General features: G+C 46.8%; 1 protein-coding gene across 1 annotated transcript in view; it reads right to left on the reverse strand.

The window, feature by feature from the left end:
* Positions 1–21,236, reverse strand: part of DNAH1 (dynein axonemal heavy chain 1) — a 126,979-nt gene that overhangs the window by 804 nt on the left and 104,939 nt on the right. The window contains exons 62-78 of the mRNA XM_074958318.1: positions 21,036–21,185; positions 20,529–20,689; positions 19,357–19,582; positions 19,058–19,253; positions 17,690–17,841; positions 15,686–15,882; positions 15,280–15,424; positions 12,815–12,973; positions 12,124–12,255; positions 9,276–9,446; positions 8,578–8,757; positions 7,649–7,825; positions 6,316–6,486; positions 4,792–4,922; positions 3,930–4,074; positions 1,330–1,536; positions 322–556 (exon numbers count right to left, since the gene is read on the reverse strand). Of these exons, the coding sequence (XP_074814419.1) occupies positions 322–556; positions 1,330–1,536; positions 3,930–4,074; positions 4,792–4,922; positions 6,316–6,486; positions 7,649–7,825; positions 8,578–8,757; positions 9,276–9,446; positions 12,124–12,255; positions 12,815–12,973; positions 15,280–15,424; positions 15,686–15,882; positions 17,690–17,841; positions 19,058–19,253; positions 19,357–19,582; positions 20,529–20,689; positions 21,036–21,185 (2,935 nt within the window). The remainder of the gene's footprint in view (positions 1–321; positions 557–1,329; positions 1,537–3,929; positions 4,075–4,791; positions 4,923–6,315; positions 6,487–7,648; positions 7,826–8,577; positions 8,758–9,275; positions 9,447–12,123; positions 12,256–12,814; positions 12,974–15,279; positions 15,425–15,685; positions 15,883–17,689; positions 17,842–19,057; positions 19,254–19,356; positions 19,583–20,528; positions 20,690–21,035; positions 21,186–21,236) is intronic.

The raw sequence follows: 21,236 nt of genomic DNA on the forward strand, positions 1-21,236 counted from the left end.
TGTTCTGTTAGCGTCACGCTAATAGGTTCTGCCTGCATAGTCTTGAACATGGATAATAAAGCCACCCAAGCAGGGCTGTTATTACACATCTAAGAAACCTGGTCACTCTGTCATCCTGCCATTCATGCCAATGGGGCCAGTAGGAACCAGGTCTATTGTTCACATGAGAGTTGTAATGTAGTGTCATCTTGCCAGGGTCTTTGAGCATGAGCACTAGCCCTGCAGCGAAGGAGAAAGAGCCCAGCTGCTGCTTTATCTCCCTAGGTACTAGTGCTGTTCCCTCACAGCTTATGCTTTGGGAGCCCTCCCTGGTTTCCTTACCTGCTCGAGTGAGCGTCTTGTAGATTGGGCACAGGTAGAAGCCTGTGGTTGGAGGTTTGCGGTTGGGAACAGGGACGAGCCAGATCACTGCCATCTCTGTGTAAAGCTCCTTGGGGCGTGACTCTGCTACCTGAAAGGAGAGGGGATCCCAGCGAGCACCTTCCAGAAACAGGCCTTGAATATAACAGCCCTCGGCGGGACGCTGGGTCAGCTCGCTCACTGACTCTCTCATCACCTAACGGCCCGAGGAAGAGCAGAATGTCACAAGAAGCTCACCACTAAACATCAGGACAGCGATCAATTCCTAACTGAGCACACCTCCCCTCCACCCTGCCCTGCCGCCAGCTAGCACCAGGAACTAGTGTAAACCTCCTGCTTCTAACAGCTGTGCTGCTTCCCAGGAGGGGCTGTGTTCCAGCCAGTCAGTCCCATTCATAAAAGGCTCTGAAAATGGTGGCCAGAAACAGCCCCAAGGGGACTCCCCTGCTTGAGATTTTCAGGCATACGGAGCGTGCACAACTCTCACTGCAGTCAATGGAAGCTGTGAGTAGTCGGTAGCTCTGAAACCAGGCCCTGCAGTGGAGGGGTGTGACCATGTGGGTGCACATATATATAACTGCCACGTGGGGGCACTCCTTGCTCTCAGCAAGGAGTCTAGTCAGGCTTTTGGGCCCGCATGCTGAGTGAGGCCTTTTGGAGGCGCGTGTTTGGGATTTGTCCCTGGGCTCTTCCAACAAGGCTAGTTGGGACGGATGAGCGGTCTTTCCCCCGTGCTGGAGCCCTAACTTCCAAAAGTCAGTTAAACGTAGTGTAGCCTGAGTGGTATGCAAAGGGCAGTCTACAGCGAGCGCTCCAGGCTATGGGATGCGCCCAATTGTAGTGCTCCGTGGCTGACCTGTTAGGCAGTGGCGTCAAAGGGGTGTGAGTCTCTACTCTGCTTGAGTTTGGTTTCTACTGCTGGAGAGCCAGCCAGTACCAATTCAAGGTAATGGCCCCTGGGTCACTGACCTGAAAGTCAAACGCAATGGTGTCGATGGAGATGACTGATTTCCTGGCAAAGTTCTGCAGCGTCCCTGTGAGAAAGGCTTGGGGGAAGAAGAAGCCACTGATCCAGAACACAGGTGGGATCCCCTTAGTGATCCATCGCTGCAGGAAGTCAATCCGCTGCAGCAGGTCATTAACCCAGGAGGCCAAGGGCTTCAGGGATGGATATGCCTGCAGGAGGAGACCAACAAGGGAGTGCTTTGTGCAGTCCTGAATCTTCATGCTAGTTTAGGCACCCGTCCAGCTGTAACAGGCTGCACCTGCTGCTTGTATTCTGCAGCCAACCAACCCACAAGAGACTAGTGGGGAAGGGGTGTCTTACAACAACTGAAAAAGGCCGTTTCCCATCCAGACCAGCTGCTGTAGGGGTAGGTGCTGTAGGGGTAGGGAAGGGATTGCTTCAAAAAAGCTAGGAGGTGGACCTTTGTGCCAGGGTCTAGGCTGTGCACACCACTAACCCCCCCACAACAATTTGGACGCTTTCTGTGTCTCATGGGGTGCAGTGTTTCGGTTTCGGTTTCCATTTAGAGTAAACAGATTTGCATATTCACTGTATAGTTCTTAGGAAACAACTACACAGTGATTATGCAAATCCCTGCCCTCCAGCTAGTGCGAGTCAATCGGAGTGCAGGGACTCACATAGTGTCAGGCTGAGAAATGACTGCACAGTGATTTTATGCAAATAAGACTCCCACAACCTGTCCCAGCAGGGAATTGCATATCTGAGTAACAATGCCATTGTGCACAGATATTTAGGGAGCATCCCTGCCCTCTGATGGGCTGAGACAATTCCAGGCAAGTATAATAAGTAATGCCAAGGTGCTGAAGGATGGGCTGAAGGTTCTAGGTGGTTTGGGTTCTTTCCATGGGGAACCACAAGATAAAAGAGTCCTGATGCTTTTCAAAACATGGCAGAAAATTTACCTTTGACACGGTCCCTCAGCAAAGGCTCTTAAGCAAAGTAAGTGGTCATGGTATAAGAGGGAAGGTCCTCTCATGGATCAGTTACTGGTTAAGCGATAGGAAACTAAGGGTAGGAATAAATGGTAAATTTTCAGAATGGAGAGAGGTAAATAGTGGTGTCCCAGGGGTCTGCACTGGGCCCAGTCCTATTCAACATATTCATAAATGATCTGTAAAAAGGGGTAAACAGTGAGGTGGCAAAATTTGCAGCTGATACAAAACTACTCAAGATAGTTAAGTCCCAAGCAGATTGTGAAGAGCTACAAAGGGATCCCACAAAACTGTGTGACTGGGCAACAAAATGGCAGATGAAATTCAATGTTGATAAATGCAAAGTAATGCACACTGAACAACATAATCCCAACTATACATATAAAATGATGGGGTCTAAATGAGCTGTTACCACTCAAGAAAGAGATCTTGGAGTCATTGCGGATAGTTCTCCGAAAACATCCACTCAATGTGCAGCAGCAGCCAAAAAAGTGAACCGAATGTTGGGAATCATTAATAAAGGGATAGATAATAAGACAGAAAATATCGTGTTGCCTCTATATAAATCCATGGTATGCCCACATCTTGAATACTGCTGTAGATGTGGTTGCCCCATCTCAAAAACATATATCGGAATTGGAAAAGGTTCAGAAAAGGGCAACAAAAATGATTAGGGGTATGGAACAGCTTCTGTGAGGAGAAAGAAGATTGGAACTTTTCAGCTTGGAAAAGAGACAACTAAGGGCAGATATGATTGAGGTCTATAAAATCATGACTGGTGTGGAGAAAGTAAATAAGGAAGTGTATTTACTCCTTCTCATAACACAAGAACTAGGGGTCACTAAATGAAATTAATAGGCAGCAGGTTTAAAACAAACAAAAGGAAGTATTTCTTCACACAACGCACAGTCAACCTGTGGAACTCTTTGCCAGAGGATGTTGTGAAGGCCAAGACTATAACAGGATTCAAAAGAGAACTAGTTAAATTAATGGAGCATAGGTCCATCAATGGCTATTAGCCAGGATAGGCAGGGATGGTGTCCCTAACCTCTGTTAGCCAGAAGCTGGGAATGGGCGACGGGATGGATCACTTGTTCTGTTCATTCCCTCTGGGGCACCTGGCCTTGGCCACTGTCGGAAGACAGGATACTGGGCTAGATGGACCTTTGGTCTGACCCAGTAGGGCTGTTCTTATGTTCTTAAGAGGTAAATGTGGGACTTAGTAGAGAAATAGCTGCAATTGCCTAAGATGGACTAAGGGCAGTCAGACTTGCAAACCTATTTGTAGAGCTCTGCTCGTGCACCTCAATCTTGACCTGCAACCCCATGTCTGCATTTTCAGCCCAAGGTATGCATGTCATACTGTGGGGTGGTTTTTGGGTGTGGTTCAGAGCCCCCTGGGGACTAGCATAAGACCCACTAATTCATTTCAGTATGTGTCTGAAAAAGAATCCTTCTAATGGGGAAGTTCTAGTTTCATTGACCCCTGTGCCAGCTCTTAAGTCTCCTTTGTTCAAGCCCTGAGCTGCTTCACCATGAAGGAAGGACCATGCATGCGATGTTCAAAAGCTGATGAGCCAATGCTCCTGAACAGACAGGTGGATGCATACCTTGGCGTTCCAGAGCTCTGGAACGATATTGTTGAACAAGCTGTTGGCCATGAGCTCCAACTGGGAGGACATCACCACCAGGCCCTTGAGAGCTTTCAGCAAATCCTGCAGAGTCAGTGCAATTACTTCCAGCAGCCGATTGTACCTGAGCAACAATGAGTAAGACAGAAGTTCTGGGGAAGGAGCAGAGCAATCCAAGACTGTGATTTATGAACACTAGCTGAGATCTTCCAATTCTGAGGAATGAGGCCATCAATGCATAAAAACAACGCCCTTCTGATGTGCTGCATGACTTTAGTCCTACTGGAGTGTGGCCTTCTGGCCTGCAGCCCCAACCCAGGGAGACTTTTGAAGAGCATGGAAAATGTCTCTAAACTCTGACCCTACTAGAATGCTTAGCTAACAATGGGAACTTGTAGTAAGTTCTTTCCGATAAATGACACCTCTTGTCTATGGGGTTCTTTTATGTCTTGGAATCTTCAAACTTCAACTGCAGGATGAATTCCACTGAATAACCTGGAGTTCCTGTATTGAAAAGATGCTCGATCTCTGCAGGACAGGTGGGATTTTAAGGCTGTAGGCCCGATCTGTTGTTACTAAGGCAACATTTGAACCTAATCAAAGCCGGAACTCCAGTCCCACCACATGTGGTGCAAGAGGCACTTGGTACCTTCCACGAGGACCAGCTGAAAAGCGGCTAAGTTGCTGCTTTTCCCCTCTCCAGCAATAGCTGCTCTGAGAGCCTGCATAGCCATTTCCTTTCCCACTGGGGGCAGAAGCTCACGTGCCAGTTCCTCTAGTGGTTCTGAAGAGGAGGTATGGACCTGCAGACTGGAAGGCTGGGTGTGAGTAAGAGCTTTACCTGATCACCTCCTGCACCAGCACTGTGTTCATGGACTCCTCGTACAGCACCGGGTATTTCAGCATCACCTCCTGCAGGTTAATGGGATCAGGGACCTTCTTCAAGATGTCCTTTGACACCTCCTCTACAAGCTATAAAGCAGATGGAACAAGGCATGAGAAGCTGCTCTGGAAATGGCTTCTGGGTAGAGAACTTCAGAGGCAGCTGCGTTCTTAACTGGGCAGCAGAAGGAACGAGCCTGACCAAGGTCAAAGGGGAAATGAATCACTTCTGTTCCCTGGGGCCAAACTTACACATAGGGTTAACAGTAACTTTGCTGCTGGTTATTTCCTCCAAAAAATGCTCCCTGAGGGGGGAATTCTTGAGTTGCGAAGTAAAGGCCTCTCCCTGACATGCTCTAGAGGTCATCCTTGAGGGGACTCCTTGGGGAGCTCAATGGACAGGCTTATTGGGGAAATGAAGGCAAAGTATTGGTGGTGATAAACCACATGCAAAGGAAATGATTGCTGCCAAGAGCGACTTGAGACACTGAGCGACTTAAGGTGGGGGAGGGAATATCTTTTATTGGACCTGCTTCTGTTGGTCAGAGAGACACGTTTTCAAGCTTCACAGAGCTCTTCTTCATGTCTAGAGCTAGGTACCTACATACCTTTGAGGATTTGGGCCTACGTATTTAGCTCCTTTTATTATTTTGTTCTCTCATCCACCAGGAGGTGGCAAAGACTCACCTGGCTGAATTGATACCACAGCTGTGTGTAGGAAAGGACGTTTTCTTGTCAAAATACAGTGCACTAACCCCACAGGAAGTGCTAACTCCAAATCAGTTGTTACACGACTGCCCAGCTTCCTGCCAGATCTTTTAGGGAATCTCATTCCCAGTAAGGGTGTAATGGGAAGGGAACTATATTCCATCCCTATAATCAACACTGCTCACCATCCCAGAGCTGCTTTCACTCCACGTACACAATCCCTACATGATCCCAGAACAGGAAGTGCCTCCCCCATGTCTTTGGGAATGGGAGGCAACAATGCTTTAGCAGTGCTCAGCAATGCTGTGCAACTATTCCAGTCAGGACATGAAGAACAGTACCAAGGGAGTTTCATGTCCCCAGACCAGGACACAAAGGCTAATGCCCCTGCGCAAAATGCTGTGTGATTTTTAATGAGCAGAAGGGGTCAGGCCACTATTTTATTGTCTGTGAATGCTACCTCCAGCTGCAGAGCACCCTACCTTCAGTCCTGAGTCAGGGAAAAGAGTGCCAGCTACTGACTCACTAATAGCACATCTTGTAGCTCCAGGGTTATCCTTGGGGAGCAGGAGCGAAGGACCTTCCCTCCAAGGACTGACTAGACCCGATCCTGATTGCCTTGTAAAATCTAGCTAGAGGGAATATGGCTGTAGTAGGCAGCAGTAATCAGTGGAGGGCAGGCTTTACCTTTCTCTGTCCCACGTAGCAATTCAAACCACTGAGCAGTGTATGTTACACTGAGCATGTGGCATGCTCAGCCACTGTGGCTACATACCTCCTCCCTGCCGCGGCCTCCTGAGGTGGATGTCTTTGGCTGCAGCTGAATGATGGCCCCGAGCAGGGCAAAGGTCTCGTTCTGAGCAAAGGTTATGTTGGCGTTGTCATGTAAGCCAAATATCTCTGGGATGTCATTGAGTGGCAGACTCTTGATGTATTGGATGTACCCCTAGGGTGAAATCAGCCAAATAGGTAGATTTGAGGTGGGGAGTGTGCATTGGGAGGGAGGAGGGAGAAACAGCATGGTTATATTCTGATGGTTATTGGCCCAGCAGAGTTTGAAAGAGGAGAGGAATACGACACATGCCTGTTTGAGAACCTTTGGATTTCCTGGCTTTTATACAGCCTCGTATCTTACACGATGATGCACCAACAGAATGTTGTCAGACGTGGCTAGTTTGGGATGCCCCAGCACCAGAAAGGGGACGGGAAAGGAGTCAGAGAATGGTAACAAGAGTGATGAAGGGCTGACCTGGGCGGGAAGCTGAGGAGAATGGCGTATGTGGGGTGGAGCTCAGCTACGCACTAAAGGAGAAGGGATGTGAGGGCAGCAATCTGGAGAAGCAGCACATACACTCATTAAAGAGACAAGGTGGGTGAGGTATTTTTTATTGGACCAACTTCTGCTGGGGAGAGAGACCAGCTGTCGAGCCATGAAGAGCTCTGTCTCTCTCCCCAACAGAGTGGGTCCAATAAAGATATCACTTAACTCAGTCTCTTTAATATCCTGGGACCGACCCGGCTACACCACCACTGCTTACACTCATAAAGACAGACAAGCAAGTGTCAAAATCAGTAGGCTAATGCTGGTAAGGGTTCCACCTCTGTGTCCACTTCTGGTGGTATTAGTCTAGATAATAATCTATACTCAAACTACATATTATAAGGGTAGAGTTTTACTTTGGGGATTCTGACAACAGCTACAAGCTACTGCAGAATCACTCATGTCACTTCTATTGCCACCAGAAGTCATCAATAAAAAGTCTTCTATTGTGCAGCTGGACATACTTTTACATCATTATTATTTGTATGATGGTAGTGCCTAGGAGCCCAATGTGCTAGGTGCTGTACAAACACAGACAAAGACAGCCCTGCCTCACGGAGCTTACAATCTACGTTGACTCTCTTGCTGTGAGATGCAGGTACAGAGTCAGATAAAAGCGGAAGATTTGCAGGCTTTTATTACCTTGTACTTTCTGATAATTCACTGTGACAATATCACATTCTTCCAGAAGATGATCTCACATTTGGAGTCCCCAGGTTCTATTTAGCATTCTGCTCTGTGCCTGTGTGGCTAGGAGAACATGTGGGTTTACGAGCTGAGTACTTACATTAAGATCATAGGTGGTGCTGATCTGTCTGTAGATCCCTGACTCGGAATAAGCAAAATCCTCAGTTAGAACTTCCGGCTTGTAGAAATCTTCTAATATATTCATGATGCAACGCCTGTCCCAATCATCTGTCACTCGGCCTCCATAATTGATCTCACCAGCTGTATACTTCAGAACCTGCAAAGGACAGTGTTACTTTAGAAGCAACATCCTACCCCAAAGAACTAGTTGCAAATGTCAAGCTGGGACATGAACTTGAATCTCAGCAAGAAAGGAAATGAAGGATGACTTGGTAAATCTTTGGGAAAGTTTGTCTCGCTGCATGGTCTGTTATAAATTCTAGTCCATAGCATGAGGGAAATTACTGCTGGGAACAAGCCTGCAATGGTAGGAATGTAGTCTACTGCATGCAATATCTCTAAATGTATATGGTTTTTGGAATTGTGGGTGTAGGGCAATCATTTCAGGGGCACTCCAGTCCTCTGGTCTCCATGGCGAACATAGGGGCCCACCAGAAGCCTAGGGATGGCCAAAGTATGGGCAGAGGCCCATGGAATGGGAGTTATGATATTCCACGCAGGTTCTGCAGGACAGATCAGTGCTTGTATATTTTGCTGCTGCTGGATTTGTGTGAGACTGCAAAGAATTCCATGCAAGTTTCCACAACAGTCAGAGGGGATGTGCCTGAACACACAGACAGATCGAGCTTCTGAAATCCTAGTTTTCTAACCAACGTCTCCTAGGTTGTCTCCAGACACCTTCAATGCTGCCCTCCACCCCTCCGTTATCACACCCTCTACTGCTTCCATGGACTTTCCCAGCTGTGTAGGGTTCCCGCACTCACAACAGAGTACATGCAGCCTCCTTATGCACCAGCAACCTCTCCAGCACCCATTCAGAGGTAAGGCAGACCAGCTCTCCATTCCCACCTTGTACGGGATGTCTGCATATTCGTCCAAGAACATCTTTAGCTGGCTGATGCAGATGCGGAGGTCTCCATCGGTGAACTCATATGGGATATTGAACCCCAGTGGCCCAAACTTCCGCCGCTCCAGGGCATTTCCATGGAACAGGCAAAGTGACAGCAGCAAGGCCTTAAACTCTGAGATCTACAGGACATGGGGACAATAAGAGGAGCAAATAGTATTTGACCAGCGGTTGGCTTCCACTTTTTGGATGAGATATGTATGCTCTTAGGCCCATCAGCAGGTGGAAAGCTGAAGTGCCCAACCTGCTGATTTCAGAAGGCTAACAAGGAGCCCAGCCCAAAGGTATGGAATATTGGCTCCGGCTATGCCATTTTGGAAAGTCATGGGCCAACATTTTCAAACTTGAGTGTCTAAAGTTATGATTCTACATAAGGATATGAGGGTGAATTTTAGACATCCAAGTTCGAAAAGGTAGGCCACAATATTTCCAATAGGCGGCCCCAGAGGCAATTCCAGTTCCTGCTTTTTGAAATATGTGACGGAACCCATATTCCCGAGGTTCCATGCCAGGAGAGGGATACTCAGCCTGTAAGGCCCTACAAAACCAGTGTGCTCCTCGGTGATCCAATGGTAGCAGGAAGAACGAGTCTAGCCTGGTGGTCAAGGCAGAGAGCTGGGGGAAAGTTTGTGGTTCTTACCTTGGAGCATGAATTCAGGAAGTCATCACTCAGGCTAATGTAGGACTTCAGCAGATTGGCCTTGACCCCTCGTGGGGGCTCAATGGTCATCTTGGAGCCATTCTGGAGGATGGACACTGGGAACTGGTTACTGGGTAAACTGGTGAGCCAAAGGCGAAAGTCACGGTGCACCTAGACAAATTGAAGGGACCGTAAGTGCACTGAGGTTAAGTTTAAGATACCTGTTTACTAAGGAAGTTAAGTGGAAGCCTTCTTAACTGGAGGTCCTCCTCCCTCACTACCAGGCAATGCTCTTCCCAACTCAGATGGAACAAACCTCTCCAGAGGGATCCCTTTCTCCTCAGATCCCCTGTACTCAGAACCACTGGAAACTCTTTCAGCAGAGATGCCTGCTCAACTACCCAGCCCCATGAAAGGCTTTTCTGTTGACGAGCAGACCTATCCCAGTTAGATACCAAGATGTGTGGCACATTGTTATCTCCCAAAGTTCTAATACAATGCAATAATCTGCCTGCCAGGTTTTAAAATGGGTTTTATTAATGAGGTAGGGTAATCCATCAGCTAGAACAATTCTATTGCTGTCACATGGCGGGCACATCTCTGGTGGTCATCACCAGGGTGGCTGTAGCTGCTGGAAGTGGTGCAGTTTTTCTGTATCAAGTGTGAGCCGTTTGAGGGCAAAGAGCAGAAACACTCAGACTCAGTCAGACATCAAAGATGATACAACAGTCTAGGAGGTAGCTATATCTCCGCCTGTTGATGGCTTCACAAATTAGGACTACTACTTTGAATTCATGACATGGACAGACCTGACCTAACTAGAGAGCGTTAATGAAGAACCAAGCAGTGGGTGAATCAAGTAGTCCCTGCTCAGTATCACGAGCAAGATTTGAAGGTGGGTAACTGCAGTCCAACCCAACTATGGCTCACTGGTAACAGTACTATACTGTGGTAAGAAGCAAGCATCTCTGGATAAGGTGGGTATGAGCTGTTTGCTCAGAAAAACAAAACAAGTGAGAAACTGCCACCAACAATGGCCTCTGTCAGGCAGCTCTTGGAACATGCAATTTATCAGTCATATATACAGTTATGTATATTCAAGTGTCCCCTGTCAACAATGGATGGGGGATAGATAGCACAGGACATCTTGTTCCTAAAACGACGGTGCTGCCACCTGCTCCAGAAGTCATCCTTGTCTTTGTGCAACATGGCTTTGAGAGTACCTGTGCAACAAGGAGATGCAAATGCCGCAGGAAGACTTGGTGTGCTCCGATGTATGCAACTGTGAGTGATGAGAGTAGCAACAGAGTATTGAATGCACTGGGCACAGATTCTGTGGGGGAGTAGAAATGTTTCAACTATCTGCCAATTAGTGTGGCTACTTTTGTGAGTAAATATAACTCGAGGGGGTGTTGCACTAGAGATTCAGTAGCTCATAGTTAGATGTAGGGTTATATAAGAATGTATGGTTATATTTTGTTATTCAGATGCTATATTTATACAAGACATTCTACAGTCCTTCTACTAAGAGTCATTTCTGTTATATAAGTAGTTTACATGGTATGCTGCATTCAGTGATAGTAAGCAGATAATTACAGTTATACCATGTGTGCTTTAGACCTGTCTCTGGCTGAGCAAAAATATGTTTTATATTAGGGGGTAGGTGTCTTCTTATCTGCACAGCTTCCTAAAAATCGCAGACAGAATTTTTTTCTCAAATCAGTCCACTCTACAAACAATGGCAAATATTTTGATGTATTACATGGTAGAAACAAGCTCATATTGCCATAACCAATGACACAAAAGTACAGGAAAATGCATAAAATGTATCACCAGGGCTAAATATTTCCCAAACTTTCCAAAACTGTACTATTTTGAGTATATAGTTGCATTATCAATTAAGCTTCCTGCTCATTTTGCTCAAAATTAAGCTATGTTTCTATGAGTGATGGTCCTTTCTGTGATTTTATTATTCTTTTCAGATTGGATGCCTGATAACGTTTAAACATTACGTGACATAGAAAAACTGCTTCCAGCACCTACCGCCCCCTTGGTGATGACCACCGGATATGTGCCTAACGTGGTAACAATGACATTTTTCTAGATGCTGTGTTTCCCCTTAGTGCCCAAAATGGGGCCAGGCTTGTAGACTAACAGATCCACTGGAGGCTCTTCCACTGGACATGGGCCTCCTGCTATTGTGCTCCTTCTAGTGTTATAAGCTACTATCCACTCTCTAGCCAGCCCAGGCAGCTCTTTGTCATTGGGGAGGCTCTCTGAAGAGAGCTCTAGAGTGACAAGGACTGACCATCATTCCTCCCACATCTGTAACTGCCGTAAGAGGTGTAACATAGAAGCTTCAATCTCACCCCAGGCTGGAAATGTCAGTGAGTGATTATGGCAGTAAAGGGGTGATGGCTCCTAACACAAGGCAAATGGAGTGACCAGGACCCCAGTGCAATATTCCATCAGAGGGATGGAAACAGCGGGTGGAACTGGGAAGATGATAACGGAGGGAGCGTACTTAACTGGACTGGTAGAGGAGAAGCAATTATAGTGCCATCGAAGTGATGTCATTGAGTTGATATATGAAAAGGTAAGTGTTAAGAATTGTTAACACTGGGCTGGAGGAGGAGGTGTCCACAGGGCAGCAGTGCATCATGGGACTCGTGAGCCACATCCTACCAAATAGGCAACTAACCCTGCCCACACTGAATGGGTGTGGGAAAAGAGATTACAGGAAAAGAGAGTCTCCTTCCTGGTCCAGAGCAGAGGAAGCTGGGTAAAGCTGTGGAATAAAACACGAGGCTGAGATTCAAGGAGAAATCCATGTGTGTGTTTGTGTAACCTTGTCAGGATTGATGCTCTCAATGAGTCTCTCCAGCGAAGGCATCCAGCTTGGGGCTAAGTGGCAGTTTTGGAAGAAGACCCACTTCCCACGTTCCATAGCACTTCGCATCATAGCCTCGGCTCGGGGACCCTAAGGAAGAAAACCAAAATCCCCCAACTTTACCATACCTACTATATGCCATATTGTTTGTTAGAATGACTGCATGTGACATCAGTGCTCAAAAGACATTCAAACCATTTAAGCTACTTTTCCACTCAACAGTTGGTTTGATGCCCGCACAAACCAAATGGCAAAATTCCAACCAAACCAGTGTCTCAGAAAAGCATCTCAACAGTATAAGAGGGACATAGCCCACAGTTAAGTCTATGCCTGAAGTTAGTTTTGCTTTCCACGTGCTTTTATAATGAAGGTTTAAACAAAAAAATTCTGCTCCAAAAGAGAAACTGGAGAGAGAAACTACAAACGTCCAACTAGAGGCATTTCTAAGCCACTGAAGAAATGCGAGTGGATGTCGCTGCTGAATGAAATCCTCAAGCCACTAGGAACTTCTGCGCCCGGCTGGGACCCAAAGGGGGCGTTTTCAAAATGGTGGGCTAGGATTTGGATTTCCTGGAGCTACGTGAGTAAACCCTTGTGTACTGAGATGCTTGTATTGCTCTGAATGAGTGAAGTGGAACCAGTGAATTACCTGACCCTGGCCCAGGGAAATAGCCGACAGCTTCTTGGAGAACTTCATTTCTTCAGCAAATTTGTAGAGATCAGCAGCTGGGTCTGTCCCAGGTGAGAGCACAAATATCAAAGGCGTAGTAGAGGTGGACTCTTTGAACACTGCAGTGAGATCTGAAGTCTGAAAGACAGGAAGACTGCTCACTCAGAGTAATATCGGATGACCTGCACTGGGGAGGGCAAGCAAAGGGAGAAGGCATTCTCTCAGGTCCAGTGGCTGCCTCTACCCCTATGTTCACTGTCATGTCTGTCCTCAGGAATCACAGTCAGCCTGATGAGTGGAAATAATCTGTTCTAGAGACAGGTCTTCGACCCAGATAATGCTTCAGGAGTCCCAGTGCAGAGGCCTTCACTACCTCCTTTTTTAACCTATTTGCCACTGTATCCCTGGGGGCCTGATTCAAAGCTTAAGGAAGCCAAAGGGAGTCTCTCCATTGATTGTGGTGGGTTTTGGATGAGAGCATTGGTCCCCTTCCCTTCCTTATTTATCCATTCTAACTCCTTCCTCCTTTCCCTGCATCAGTCACTCTCACTCACCCTGTGGGCAATGTCTTCCACCACCATGTGCTCCAGGAGCCATTGATCTCCTCCTTCTGTTGCCTCCAATGAATCACTGCTTGGTACCACCACTGAAGCCTCTCTGAAAATCCAGCCCCTTGTATGTGGATTTAGGTGCCTGACTCTGGGCAGCCATATTTGAAGATTGTGGCCCTATGTGTAACTGGTTTAAAATGGAGCATTTGGCAGGCAGACAGCTAGCCACACACTTCTGCCCAGACACGTCCCTTTTACCCTAATCAAACGGAAGCCATTAGCTGACAAATGGGAATTCCTGCATTTTCTTTACAGAATGCTCTCGAAAGGGTGGTTTGAACTGCTCCATGTTAAAACTGGCAAGCAGACGATATGTAAAGACTGCTTCTTAGCCTGCTACCCCGGCTCTGCCAGGGCTTTGACACTGGGGGCCCAATTTGTAAATATGGGGATACTTCTCACAAGATGTTAAAATCCCACCTTTGGTTGCTGACTGGCATTCAGGTGCATAAACTGGTTACCGAGACCTGCTCTACATCAGAAAGTTGTCCTGGTGTAACTAGGGCAGCTAGGGGTACGATTGTTTACAGATATAGGCTATGTCTATGCTTCTGGCAACCTATAGCGTGCAGGTACGACACGTGTAGCTGCACACTGCAATGAAAGCCTCCAGCAGCGGGGAGGCAGAGGAGAAAGGCTCTGGCAGTGGGACACTACACTGCTAACAATAGCAGTGTAGATGGGGAAGGTGCTGCTGGGTGCGTAGAAAGCTATATCGAGTACATACTCTCCTCTACTCGCCTAAGCTGGGCCTCACTGCCTACACTGCTATCTGTACCTGCGTTAGCTGGGCATGCAGTGTCTCTACTCTACGCACAGCCATAATTGTAGATGTACCTTAAGTTAGCTCAGCACGACCCATAGTATGGATGCAGCTATATTGGTATGAAGAAGCCTTGTAGCTGTATAGGTTATTTCCTTTCCCATATGAGAACAGATATAGTATAAAGTAACTTCATAATGGTATAAATGCAACCACACTGGGGGGGGTGTGCCACTTTCATTATCCTGGTATAGTTAAAGCAGTACAGCTTTCTAGTGTAGACAAGACTGTACATGCCTAAATGCTGCTTTGCACTTCCAAGTGATCTATTATGGATGCTACATTGGAAAACTCTGCTCTGCACAATGTTGATGACGATGCTTGCTTTACATTCCTATGGCATCTTTCACCCACCTCTCTCAAATGGCTTTCAAAAGGCTGGCAAGTACTTACCTTTTCCAGATGGCACATATCGTTCCAGTGGTGTGATCAAGTTCTCAGAGCAAAGTAGAGAACAGAATCTAGGCCTTCTGCGTCCCTAACCTCCGCTGTAACCTCCAGCCATGCCTCCTCTCTGCCTTTGATCCTACTGGGTAGTTTTCAGTGTATGGTTTTCAGTTCCAGATTAAGAGTAATTCTGAGGTTAAAGGGCAGTGAGTGGATCCATCACCACCCAGTACTCACTCAGTGAGTACAGACAGTGCGGCTGGTGGATAGAGCATTGGACTGGGACTCAGGAGGCCTGGATTCTTTGCCTGGCTCTGCCACTGGCCTGTCGACCTTGGCCAAGTCACTTCACTGCTCAATGCCTCAGTTTACCCATCTGCAAAATGGAGATAATGAGACTGACCTGCTTTACAAAGGGTTTTGAGACCTACTGATGAAAAGTGCTGTATAAGAGCTAGGCATTATCTAAATGAGAGATATTGTAAAGCATCCATTTAAAGCTAAATCAGCACCTGCCCCTAGCCTGGCTGGGGCGATCATGGGCAACGTGCAGTCCATTTGCATCATTCCCATCAATTCTCAATGGAAATGCCTTCTGCCATGGCATTATCTTGGCCAGTTACCTGTGGTTCGATAAAGCGCTGGTCCAGATTCATGGCCACAAAGTCCTGCATGGCGTTGGTGACCTTATCCCCTCGCAGGCAGCGTAGGGGCAGCAGCTTCTGGAAGGAGTCCAACTCGCTGTCCCACTTCCCAGGCAGGGGCTCTCTGCAAGAGAATCACACGCTGACTTTGGGTTACTCTCTGGGGATGGAAACAGATGCCAAATACATCAGCCCAAGGAAAACAACTCTCTTAAAGCCACCTGAATATGCACCAGGATTTTCTGAGATCACGTGTGGTCAGTGCCTGGATTTTAGTGATTCTTTTTCCAAGCTATATGGCTGTATTATTGTGGGAGAAGGGTCTGTACTGCCCACCACGCAGAGATCAGAATTCAGATCCACAGTTAAGGGGTGAAGGACTCACCTGTGTGGCTCAGCACTGTCAAAAATTGCACGGAACTCCTGGATATTGTCCACAAAATCATCCATAAAGCTGGAGAAATTCTTCAGGTTGCTTAAGGCCAAGATGTCACCCCACGCTCTCTCATATAGCCACTCGGGAGCTGGGTTCTCTCTCATCGTTTTAATGGCACCTCCAGACAGGAGGTAACGCCATTCGTCCTGTGGACCACACAGCACACATTTACAGCCAGCCTGTTTGGCCTTGAAGATCTCAGCGTCATACTGTGGGACACAGTCACTACTGTGTGTGGCCTTGCTGGGGCATGAAGAACAGTATGAACCAAAGGAGGTGAACCAAAGTAGGCCTGCCCTTGGCAGAATAGCAACACACCACATATTAGCTAACCAAGTAAGCACATTCCTGACCTGAGGGGAAGTTTTGTTCAAATGAGCAGGTACACGATACAGGATTGTAATGACACATGGAAAGTAATATGTAACTTGTTCACATCAATGTATAAAAGGAGAAGTCACAGGAGAGGCATCTTTGTATCAGCGTAGGGGACAGCATCCTGTTATGCCAACTGAGCCTTTACCTTGTCATGGGCATACATGTGTTAGTGTCCCTATGACCTGCAGCCCAGGGTGCAAGTACCGTGCTTTGCTGACAATAAACCTGGCTGATCGCCTCTGCCACCAAACCAAGCCTGTGATTTTTCTTTATGAATAACATTGAGGTCTGCTGAATCAGCAAGCTGCAGTCTTCGCTGCTGCCGAGTATACAGGAGCCCCCAAAACCAGCAGCAATAGCAACACCCCGCAGCACTAACTCTATGTTAAAGGAACAAAAGTCCTACAGTAACTTCATGCTGTGTTTCCCTGCCTTACTGTTACCACATGCATCTGTTAGATGGGAAGTGACAGATCTGACAATACAGTCACAGGATCAGATCATTAGATTTCCTCCACAGTACTCTGCCAATGCACCTCAATCCTTATCTCTCTAGGATTTGAAAAAGTCTATTACATTCCCTAGAGACCCTACAAAAGGATGGGCAAATGGGTGGTTAATTGCCTACTACAGAGTCCTGTTTTATGAGTAGATGAAAAGGTTTGGGATCTGACTGTGGCACAGGGGGATCCAGTGTTAAGTTTACTCAGCAACAGTGCCTAAAGCAGAAAGCTAATTAACAAGGCAAGAAAAGGAGGACACTGAAATCTAACCTGGAAAGAAAACCACAAGTCTTATTTTGAGGAGTCCGGTGGCACCTTAAAGACTAACAGATGTATCTGGGCATAAGCTTTTGTGGGTAAAAACCCCACTTCTTCAGCTGCATGGTTTTTTACCCACGAAAGCTTATGCCCAAATACATCTGTTAGTCTTTAAGGTGCCACCGGACTCCTCGTTGTTTTTGTGGATACAGACTAACATGACTACCCCTCTGATACTTAATCTTATTTTGGTTAGCCCACTTTCTGTAAAATCCCTTCTCTTTAGCCAGATTCATCTTGATCTTTCTGGAAGCAAAGCTCTGTATGAAAGCCCAACCCTTGCAAACCCCTGGTTATTTAAGCATGGTAAGATACTCTACCATCTGCCAATCCTCCTGTGTGGCAATGAAAAGCCATTTTAATGGGACAGATAGCAGATCATCCATGAATGAGCCAGACTCGACCACCCTGAATTCCCTTTGTTTTTGTCACAGCCAAACACTGGAGAAAGGTGTGTGTTGTATACTAAATTACCTAGAAGAGACCCCTGGTACAAAACAAGGGTAAGCTCTGTGTTTTGATGTATGAACATTTGGAAGATTCAGAACACCAAACTAATAGATGACCAGGATGAGTAACTCTTCCCTTATGAATAGGAATTTAGGCAGATAATCCAAATCATCAGACACCAGTGGAGAATCATCTGTACAGACAAAGTACGCTGGCTCCCAGTTTCAGGAGTAAGAGCAGTCTGGACTTTGGCTGTCCCAAGATATCCTCCCATTTAAACAGATGAGGGAGTCTGTTTACTCACCATGTTGATTTTCCCTTCATTCATCATGATCCGGACACACAGCAGAAAGGCAAACATGAGCTTGTGTTTCTCAAAGAGACTGCGGCACACATTGCTGTAGAGACTGAATGTGAGGTAATTGTTTATGTTCACTATCCGCTTCTTCAGGGTGTCTGAAAAGAGCAAAACAGCAATGCTGAGAGTGGAGGAGAAAGGACCCACATTTGCTACTGACACGATCCTTTGCCAGCCAGGCTCTGGGTATGTTTCAGTGGATGAGTTTACACATGTAAACTATGCAGGGAGCTCACATCCCTCTTAGCTCCTTCCTGCTGTCAATCTCAGCTTCCTTCAGATCTGGCCCATGAAAGTTTGCTCCTTCACAAGAAACAGTGGGGTATCCAAACCAGAGGGCACTGCCTCAGACAAACACTGATAATTACCTCCAGATGTGGCCCATTATAAATACACTTACGCTATTACTGTTAAGCGCAGGTGCATAGAATATTGCTGTGATATGTTAATGAACTGTGCCCCCTGTTTACATCTTGGCACATGCATCTGGCCATGATATCTGTGCTGTTCCTGGGATGATAGCAAAGTGGGAGTGGCTGAGGAAGATGAATTTACCCTTGCATCAATTTCAAGGTTACTCTGTGCTGCCAGTATTTTAAATGCCCTGATCCATGAAATTCAGTATTTCTAATTAACAGCAGCAGTCTGACCAGAAATTAAACATCTTTGCATGGGACTGGCTTGGTGGCCCAGAGGCACGGAAAAATGCTGTCAGAGAGTGGATTAGAGCTCCTCTGAGGTTTGTCTCGCTCCTCAGAAAGTCATGCTGATGACTTCATGTTGATGGACATTGGAGTGAGAGAATTGGTAGATGCTTAGGCTCGGAGAGGCGCTTGAAGGGCTTAATAAAGTTTACTGCAAGGAAAAAGCAATCCCCAAATGAAGAGCAGAGACACTCACTGGTAAGGACAAGCTGCTTACCCCTGTTTTGTACCAGGTAATAATTTGGCCCTTTAGAGGAGAACCATTGGAGGAGAAAGATGCTCCCAGCAAGAGAGAATTCTCTCATGCTGGCAATGCCAAGCTGGCTGATGTAGGATGCCTTCATGTCTCATCTTGAATTACAGCTTTATGTGTCTCAGAAAAGAAGGAACTTTCAAGCTTGACGGCAATGAGACCACGTTCAAGCAGCTCTGGCAGTAAACAACTAGGGCCAGACTTAGATCCAGCATAAGCAGCAACTCCACTAAACGTGACTATGCCAGATCTAAGTCTCACATTTGCACTAGGGCTGAGTTTGCCCCCAGGTGTTGAGCAAAGGAGTGCAATGATCACATTTTCACAGCAGCAAGCACCCTAACCCTTCAGAGGTACCTGCTCTCTCGGAGTTTGTGATTCCGGACAAGAAGATGTTGAGGAACCACTCGAGCGAATACTGATACATGGGGTCAACGTTGGACAGGTCAGAAACGCAGAAGTAAAGGATCTGAGTGCGGATAGCTACAGGCACGTACTCCAGACGAGTGATGTCAATGTCTTTTTCTGTCTGCTCAGCTATCTTCACTTTGGCCTGGGGAACATTCAGAGGCATCACAGCTGCACATTTTCATGTTTCCTGTAAAGGATTAAACTGACCAGGGCTGGGTGTCTGTGCATGTGAATCAGTCACTTACCTGGATTTCCCCTGCTTTTAGCTTGGATGCCTCCAGCACTTTGATGAGCTCCAAGTCATCAACAGGATTTCCCTCGGAGGAGCTTAGCCGGTAGAGGATCTGATCCTCTATCTCCTTCAGCTCTTGTCGCATCTTGGCGTTGCTAACGATCAGCTGGTTCTTCGCCTCTTCTAAGTCCGGTCGCTCCTCAGCTACCACTTGTCCCAGCAACTGGTCTTCCAAGCCACTGTAACAAAACCCTTGGATGTTATCGCTGGGATGTCAGAGCGTACCCCCAAGTTTCGCTTCACTTAAAAACTACTTGCTTACACAATCAGACAAAAATACAAGTGTCACAGCACACTATTACTGAAAAATTGCTACTTTCTCCTTTTTACCATATAATTATAAAATTATTTCAGTGTATAGTATATAGAGCAGTACAAACAAGTCATTGTATGAAATTTTAGTTTGTACTGACTTTGCTATTGCCTTTTATGTAGCTTGTTGTAAAACTAGGCCAATATCTAGATGAGTTGACGTACTCCCTGGAAGACCTCTGCGTACACCTGGTTGAGAACCACTGCCCTAAATGTCCCATCTGCTCTGGAGCCACATGGCGCAACTATCTATGGTACGTACATGGCCCCCATTGCTATAATCCCTGAGCACCTGACAAAAGCACAGTGTGGCAGAGAAAGGCTATTATCTTCATGAGGCACAGAGGAACTAAGGGCTTGTCTCCACTTTGCGCAGCTATCAATCCACCCGGGGGCGATTTAGTGGGTTTAGTGAAGACCCGCTAAATTGACCACCCATCGCTCTCCCATCAACTCCAGTACTCCACTGGAACAAGAAGCATAAGGTAAATCGATGGGAGAGTTTATCCCGTCAACCCAGTGCGGTGTAGACACTGCAATAAGTTGACCTAAGGTACGTAGCTGAAGTTGCATCACTTAGGTCGACTTAGCCCTGTAGTGTAGGCTTGCCCTAAGTCACTTGTCCAAGGTCAGGAAGTCTGTGTCAGGGCACAAAATTGAACCCAGATCTCCAGAGTTCCAGGCTAGTACCCTCAGCACAGGACCATCCTTACTCACTCCATGTTGAGTTTGATTTCAATAGCTCAGGAACAGGAGAGTGGCCAATGTTTGCAACAGTTCAGTGGCTACTGGTACAAAGGGGTGACTGGTTACCTGGGTGAGAGGGTGAAGTTAATCAGCGTGAGCTTGGTGGAGATCTCTGGCGTATAGTGGGGATTGGGCAGATTGGTAGTGATGTATATCTTGAAGTCCTCATGGTATGGAATAACCGTATCACCCAGCTTCAGTACCGTGCTGCCTTGCTGTTTATAAATCTGTAAAGAGAGGGACACGGACAACACAAGTCAGAACCTCTACGTTTAAAAAACATAGATGTGTTGAGAGCCTGCGAAAGAGGGAGTCCCACTATTAATTTGGCTCCATTGCAGGCTGGCTAGATTAAGATTTTCGAAGCCATTTAGGAGATTTAGATGCACAATTTCCATTAATTTGTACTGAGCATCTAAATTCCTTGCCTCCAAAATCTCAACCTTACAAAACACATCTTCACTAAGGAAGGACAAAGCCATTCTCATGCCAGTGCTGGAGAGCCCACTCCACCCCAGCTCTAGGCTGGCCAGGCTTCCTGCTCATCTCGTCAGACAAACAGCAGGGAAGAACCTGTTTCAGCAAGACGGGCTCAAGAGCCGGATCCAGTTCCTCCCCTACATTCTCCAGCAGGAACGGCTTCCCGAAACGAATGGAGTTCTCCAAGCTGCGCAGAAAGTCCCGGTCGCTCAGCTTAGCCACCTCCAAACCGTTCTCCTTCTCCTGAAGGACAAGATGGTGAGAGAGGAGTCTAGGTGTGGGCAAAGCAGGGAA

Source organism: Natator depressus, chromosome 7, assembly GCF_965152275.1.
Source record: "Natator depressus isolate rNatDep1 chromosome 7, rNatDep2.hap1, whole genome shotgun sequence".
In the NCBI taxonomy this organism is placed as follows: domain Eukaryota; kingdom Metazoa; phylum Chordata; order Testudines; family Cheloniidae; genus Natator; species Natator depressus.